This window comes from Cervus elaphus, chromosome 11 (genome assembly GCF_910594005.1).
Source record: "Cervus elaphus chromosome 11, mCerEla1.1, whole genome shotgun sequence".
Taxonomy (NCBI): domain Eukaryota; kingdom Metazoa; phylum Chordata; class Mammalia; order Artiodactyla; family Cervidae; genus Cervus; species Cervus elaphus.
Window position 1 is genome coordinate 8110125 of NC_057825.1, and position 7137 is coordinate 8117261.

The 7137-nt window shown below is 57.0% G+C and overlaps 1 protein-coding gene across 1 annotated transcript; it reads right to left on the minus strand.

Moving 5' to 3' along the window:
• Positions 1-614: 614 nt before the first annotated feature.
• On the minus strand, positions 615-4147 carry BBLN (bublin coiled coil protein). Its single transcript, XM_043916757.1, has 2 exons — positions 3929-4147; positions 615-1094 (listed from the first exon to the last, which is right to left on the minus strand). Exons 1-2 carry the CDS (start codon positions 4005-4007, stop codon positions 922-924), a joined length of 252 nt encoding a protein of 83 aa, XP_043772692.1. The 5' UTR covers positions 4008-4147; the 3' UTR covers positions 615-921.
• Between the last annotated feature and the right edge of the window lie 2990 nt (positions 4148-7137).

Below are 7137 nucleotides of genomic sequence, written 5' to 3' on the forward strand. Positions count from 1 at the left end.
TCTCTAGCTGGACCTTACCAAAGTTGGTGCAGGAGCTGGGGGGTCCTCACTGCTCAGGCCCTCTGGCTCCAAGTTCATATTCATTAGCAGAGGCCCCACCCTTCTTGTCAGGAGACCTTATGATGAATCATCAGTGAGTGGAGCCCTGGCTGAGCAAGCTTTTTAGTTCTACTTCCCCATCTGGAAGGACCCTTAGAGACAGACAACCAGACCAGCCCTGTGATTGGCCAGATGGGGAGACTGAGGACCAAGACTGAGGATCAAGAGCTGGAGGGCAGAACCCAAGGCTACACAGCGTATCTTGGTCTTGGTTGTCTTGCAGAAAGGCCCTAGAGCCCAGAGAAGCTGAGCACATCACCCAGGGTCACACAGCATGGCTGATGCTGTCTCAGCTGGTCTGGGGGAGCAACCTCTGGCCAGGAGCATATCCAGTGGGGAGGAAGCCCTGACCTCACCTGCACCTCTGTGCCCAGAAATACAAGAAGGCCAAGAACCCCAGCCCCACCACCAGGCTTGTGAACCACCAGCGTGTGATCAATGCCTCCACTGCCCTGTTCACCTCTGGCGGCCACTGGGGTCCTCATCCCAGGATACAGAAGAGAGAGAAGGCACAGTGGTGTTGGAGACCCGTTTAATGTGGACATTCAAGGCCTGGGCAGAGTGGGGATCGTCCAGGAGTTGGGCAGGCAGGCATGCTGGGTGAGCCGCTGGCCTACACCTGGCTCCAGGAGGGGATGCTGGGAGGTGGGGGCTGGCCCAGGCACACCAAGGGAAGTACCAGAAAGGTGGCCTAGGCAGGCAGAACCCCCAGGAGATCTGTCGGCCAGCCCTTAAGAAGGTATCTAAGCCAGGTGGTTAGTGTTCAGGCCAGAGCCTGGCCCAGCAAGTCAGGGTTGGGGCCTGGCTGGGGGCCCCCAGAGCCTAGGGGTTGGCATCACTAGGGGTCTCCCCAAGCTGCTGCTGGAACTCAAGGCGAGTCTGCCGGTTGGATTCAAGCAGTTCCTGGAGGCGGGCATGGAGGTGGTCATTCTTCTCCTCCAGGTGGTCCAGACAGGAGTTGATCTGGTCCAACATGGAGTTGATGGCAGCGTATTCTGGAAGGAAGGGGAAAGACAGTCAAGGTCCCATATCTCCTCAGGGCTCACAGGCGCCCTCCCCACCACCACCATTGTCTGCCAGCCTATTTCAAAAAGGGCTTCGGGCAAGTCCCTACTCCTCACTGTCATCATCTGGAAAATGGGTGTATATCAAAAGAAGAAAGGCATTGGAGAAATAGCTTAGTATGCCATCTTTTTCTAGGGTTAGGGTGGTCATAGGGAGGTCAGGCAGACAGTGTCCAGCCTGGGAAGTCCTGCCAGGTGCCGAGTCTCTCTACTTCCTGCATCAACTGCCTAGAGGCCAGAGCCCATGCGCCTGAGTCAGGCAATCCAGGCCTCTGTCCCCAGGCAGACCCTACTCTCTAGCCCTGCCTGGCTCCCCCGCCCTCAGAATAAGGTTCCTGGCAGACTCCCAGGTCCTGCTCCCTCCTCTTACCCCTCTCCCCTGCCTCCTCCCTTCTTCTCTCACACCTGCCTTTGCCCACCTCAGGCCCCTTGAACCTGCTGTGGTCTCTGCCTGGAGTGTGCCGTGTCCTCCTCTGTCTTGCTTCCCTCCTCTTCTCCTGGAGGAGCCCCACCCATCCTTCAAGTGTAGCGCGGATGGCGCCCCAGCCTGGGTCAGGCCTCTATTCCTGACCCCCTTGCTCTCACAGCTCCATGGCCTTCATCTCCGGCTCGATTGCTGTGATTGTGTGCCGGTCTGTCTCTCCCACCAGACTGTGGTGAGTGCTCTGCGAGAGGGGTCCTGTGTCCACTGCTGTTTCCCCAGTACCCTCACTGTCACACAGTGAGCATTTGTTGAATGAATGGATGAATGAATGGAGCCTGACTTTCCAGCCTTCTGCCTTTTCTCAACTGACCGTGCCACCCTGAATGCTTCAACCACAACAGCTATTCAAGGACCAGTTCCAAATGCCTCTTCTTCCAAGAAGCCTTCCCTGGTCTCCATCAGAAACCATCACTCTCTCCTCCACTGACACTTCTGACCTGCCTCTCTCAGCAACACAGTGTCTCTTAGGACCCAAGGTCTGGGCCTGTGCCCACTGCGGGACCCAGTTCTGAGCCAGCCCATGACTCAGATACACTCAGCTGCCAGCTTGGGACAAACGGGAAGTGGCTGGCGGTGTGTGAGAATGGCCAGCGTCAAAAAAGTGTGTCTAGGATAAGGGTGCAAAGGTTTCTGCCTTCTGGGGGAAGGGTACTCATTGCTCAGAGTTGTCCTAACTCACAGAGAACAGAGTCCTGGAAAGCGTCTGTTGGATCTTAGAGTCCAACTCCCTTGTGGTATAAATGGGGAAACTGAGGTCCAAGAAGGAAGAGACCTGCCAAGGGTCATGCAGCTGGTTGGTGGTGCTAGGGGGGCAGGGGCACTTGGGTTTCAGTCCCAGTTCCGCTCCATCCCAGCAAGTTACTGCACTTTTCTGGGAAAAGGGGACAAAAAGTAGGTTATTGTGAGGCATCAAATACATATATCAAGAATTCAGGGTCTGGCTACAGCAAGCACTTAGTAGATGGTCACTATTAGCAACATTTCATATTCTGGTCAAGAAACCCAAGTGGGGAGGAGGCTGGGGGAGGCGGGTGTCTCCACTCCTGGGGCTGGGCTTTGTCTGAGTCAAGTGTCAAGGGTACCTCTCAGTCCCAAGTCTTTGCCTTCCGTTGAGGACACCCTCTTCCTTTATGTCCTAAGTCCTGTCAATCTACCAACTTCCACTCAACATGCCTCCTGGGAGGTCCTTCCAAATGCCCCCATCACAGCTCCCAGCACCTCACCTGGCTGCTCTTCACCAGCAGTGCCCAGGGGGAACTGGGCAGCCCACCGCTTACCCATTCACTGTACCTCTTTGTTAATAAAAATGCAGATCTTGAGTGAGGAAGTGTTCTAAAACTATTGTGGTCTTGATGGATGGGTGCACAACTCTGTGAATATCCTAAAACCCACTGAATTGTACAATTTAAATAAGTTAATTGTATAGTTTGTGAATTATTGCTCAATAAAGCTGTTACCCAAAACAGCCAAAAGCAGAGTCTATACTTAGCCCTCATTTACTAAGTCCTGACCTCCAGGTTAATACACTAATCTTTATTACACTAAAGGGACTAACCATTTACAGAACACTTGCATGCTTGGAGCCTGCTATCCATTCGTTTTCTCATTTAATCCTTATACATCTCAGTGTGGGTGGACACTAAGCCATTATTCTTATTTTACAGATGGGGAAACTGAGTCTCCAGAAGGTGATAAGGGAGCTGATCTTTCTCGCTCCTTATCCAGCCTCCTACCTCCCCCACCCGTTCCCCCTCGCAGTGCTGTGCAGGCAACAGGATGCTGGGTAAGCAAGTCACACTCGCCAGGACTCCAGACCACTACCAGCAAAGGTGGCTGCGGATGCTGACTCAGCAGGGTGGCATGCCCACCAAGATAGCCCCTTGTGCTAACCCCGGAGGGTCCACACCCAGCCTTGCCCCCTTAGGAGTCCCCATCTCCGCAGGGGCTGAAAGAGGTGGCTGAAGCAGGTCCTAATCCACCGCCCCCTCTCCCCCCAAAAGCGAGTGATCCCTGAAGCGGCCTCAGTTTCCTCATCTGTAAAACAGGCTCGACTGACCACAGTTCTCCAGGGCTGCGGTTTCCAGGGGCCAGCTCGCAAGTGCTCGCCCCAAATTTCAGGAAAGCGCCTGCAGCTCCGGACCCTCCCTGGGGCGGGGGATGGGAGGGCTCTGCAGTTTCTTTCCGGCCCCTATTCCTCCTCCCAGGAGGGCACCCCCGAGAAAGCAAACGTCGCTTCAGCAGCTCCCCCCACCCCACCCCACCCCACCCCACCCCGAGTCACCTGCTTCCCCGAAGCCCTCTTCCTCGCCTTCCGCGCCCGCCTCCACCGGCGTGCCCAGGTCCCCGTTGGGGCCCGACATTGCGGGCTCGGGCGCCGCAAGGGCCGCGGGATGATGGAACGCGGCGACGGTCTCGCCGACTGCCGGCGCGGGGCGGAAGGTGGAGGCGGTGAATGAAACTCCGAGCCGGAAGGGTGGAACACCGCGGTGGAAAGCGCCCGGGCGGCCGGGACCCGCCCCTAAGGCGGAGCCCGGAGGCTGGAGCTCCGCCTCCACTGTGCCCTGCCTCCAAAACCCCGCCCCCAGCCGACCGCAAGGCTCCGCCCCACAGAGCCCCTCCCACACCCTGCCTCACAGTCGAGCTCCGCCCACTTGGGCCGGTTTCCCCAGGCCCGCCCCTCTCCTGGCGGCCAAGTTGGACCATCCAGGGCGACCCCCAGGAGAAACTTAGGCAGTGGAGGCTCGGCCTTCACCTCGGGCGAGCGACCTGGCACGAGGGCAGGGCAACTGGAACCCTACTCTTCCCTAGCTAGCCGGCGCCTCCCCGTGGGCGAAATCTGAGACGCGTTTCTAAGGCCCCAATGTGTAGAGCCTACAATTTTTGCAGTAGTCATGTATGGATGTGAGAGTTGGACCATAAAGAAGGCTGAGCGCCGAAGAAGATGCTTTAGAACTGTGGTGTTGGAGAAGACTTGAGAGTCCCTTGGACAGCAAGGAGATCAAACCAGTCACTCCTAAAGGAAATCAACCTTGAATATTCATTGGAAGGACTGTTGCTGAAGCCGAAACTCCAATACTTGGGCCACCTGATGCGAAGAGCCGGCTCGTTGGAAAAGACCCTGATGCTGGGAAAGACTGAAAGCAGGAGGAGAAGGGGAAGACAGAAGACGAGATGGTTGAATGGTATCACCGACTTGATTAATATGAGTTTGAGCAAGCTCCGGGAAATGGTGAAGGACAGGGAAGCCTGGCATGCTGCAGTCTATGGGGTTGCAAAGAGTTGGACACGACTGAGCGCCTGAACAAAAACAACAATGTATAGGGACAGTATCCATTCACAGCCTCCTTGAGAGTCATAGTCAGTAGAGTGCAGCTTGTGGCTGTCAGTCAAGAAAGGCGTCGAGATAAGGTCTGCCCAGCTGCCATGATACTTTACCCTTTTTATCAGCTTGGAAAGGGAGCCCTGCCACAAGTCATCCAGCCAGAAATTCTCTCTCCTGAGCTGGCCCCACAGGTGTGATCCTGGCCAGGGACACAGCTGAGTCAGGCTTATGTCCAGGGGAGAGGGGCTTACTTACTGGGACTCCTGTCACTGTAACTGCTCCGAGGCCTGGTTCTGGTCTCACACTGGTAGTTCCTGCCAGAAGGCCATCCTTCAGGTGGGGGTCAGGCCCAGGTGTGTTCCCTGATGATGACAACGAGGAGGGATCCTCTCTGTCCCAGAAGCTGTCTTGCTGTTTCTCCTGAGGAACGTGGAGGATGCAGTTGCGTCCCCCAGTCAGCACCACCGCTGCATTGCATGATGGCAGCCCCACCTTCTGCCTGAACCAGGTGGAGTGGAGGCGAGGCCCATGCTGAACCAGATGGGAAGGATTGTAGTGAACAATCCCTCACCCGGGTCAGCTCACCCTCCTTGACTATAAGGGGTGGGTACCTCTCCTCCCATTCCCCTACCTGCCAGGCCTCCACTTACTCCCCACCACCTGAGGCACACTCCCCAGCCCTCTCTGAAGATACTGTGCCCATGGATGGAGCAGGTGGCAGGTAGCACCTGGGCCACTCCTGGAGAGGGAAGAGTCTTGGCTTCGGAAGGGTGCTGGGAGTGTGCCTGGGGAACTGGGCACTCAGATGGGTGGACATGTGCCATCAGGGGTCCCCGAGCAAGCTCCATGCATGAGCGTTCCCAACCACCTGCTGCGTCTGTGTGGTGTGTACCCTACATGCGTTGGCATGTTTCTGGGAACCTGTATGTCTCTCTGAAGGTCTGCTGCTCCTTGTGCCAGGGTGTCCTCACCCCTTGTCTGTGGACTCACACACAGAGTGGGCCCCTGTGATCCCAGGTATGATTTCACATCTGGGAGAAAACATGTGCCTGTGTTTTTCTTTGGGTGTCCTGTGCTTGTAAGGATATGTGTGTGTGGATTGCGTCAGCATGTCCACATATGTCATCTGTGTTTCTGCCGTGTCTCTGCACACTTGTGTGCTATACACAGACGCAGGTGTTTCTGTGCCCATCAGAAGACACAGGGCTCTTCTGTCTTAGTGAAATACCGTGGTCACTGGGAGGGCCTCTCACCAGTCAGCCAAAGACAGGTGCCCAGCCCTCCTTTCTCAGCCTTGCTCACTCCTCTGCCAGGCATTCAACCCCCTCTTTCCTGGGAGACAACCCAGCCCCAGACAGTACCACCTCCCCAACCCCAGGACTCCCATCCCATCATGGGAACCAGGCAGGGGAAGCCCTCAACTTGTCCTCTTAGAAGTCAGACTCCATGGAGAACTGGGCACGACCCCCACCACGGTATTCAAGGAGTGGCCTTTCTTCTGGACCTGAGCGTGTGCCTGGGGCCTGGAGCCTGGGGCTAAAGATCTGGGCAGAGGGAGGCAGGTGGGAGGAAAGGAGAGGAGAACCCAGCCAAAGCCTCATCCCCAGGCAGTGAGTGAGGGTGGGAGGATGGGGAGCTGGATCATGCAGGTGATGAAGCCCGCTACCTGGCTGGCCCCTTCTCTACTCCCAGAAGCCAAAGCGAACCTGGACCCTGCCCACGCCACTCCTGTGGTCAAGGTTCACACACCAGACCACAGGACAATGCAGCTGCTACACCAGCTGCCATCTTCCAGCACCCACAGGGGTCCTGAGGAAGTTGAGTGTGATAGCACCTCAGCCCTCGCAGCCCCCCTCCAGCTCCCCGGCCCTGGCTGAGCCTCTGCGGTGGTGCCTGTTGCAGGTGGCCGAACGTGGAAACGAGGTGTGGCCCCTTCAGTGTTTCTGCTGGGCCAGTCACTCCTTGAAGTCAGGGTCATGTGAGGCCTGCTGCTGGCCTGGGGTGGGGGGCTAGGAAGGGTCCAGCCAAAGCTGGCTACGGGCCCTGGGGCTGCCGTCTCTTGCTGAGGACCTGAGGGGCTCCGGGAGCCATGCTGATGTGAGCCCAGCCGTTGCCTGTCCTCCGCCCAGTGGCCCAGGAGTCCAGGAGCACAGTCAAGCAGCACAGAC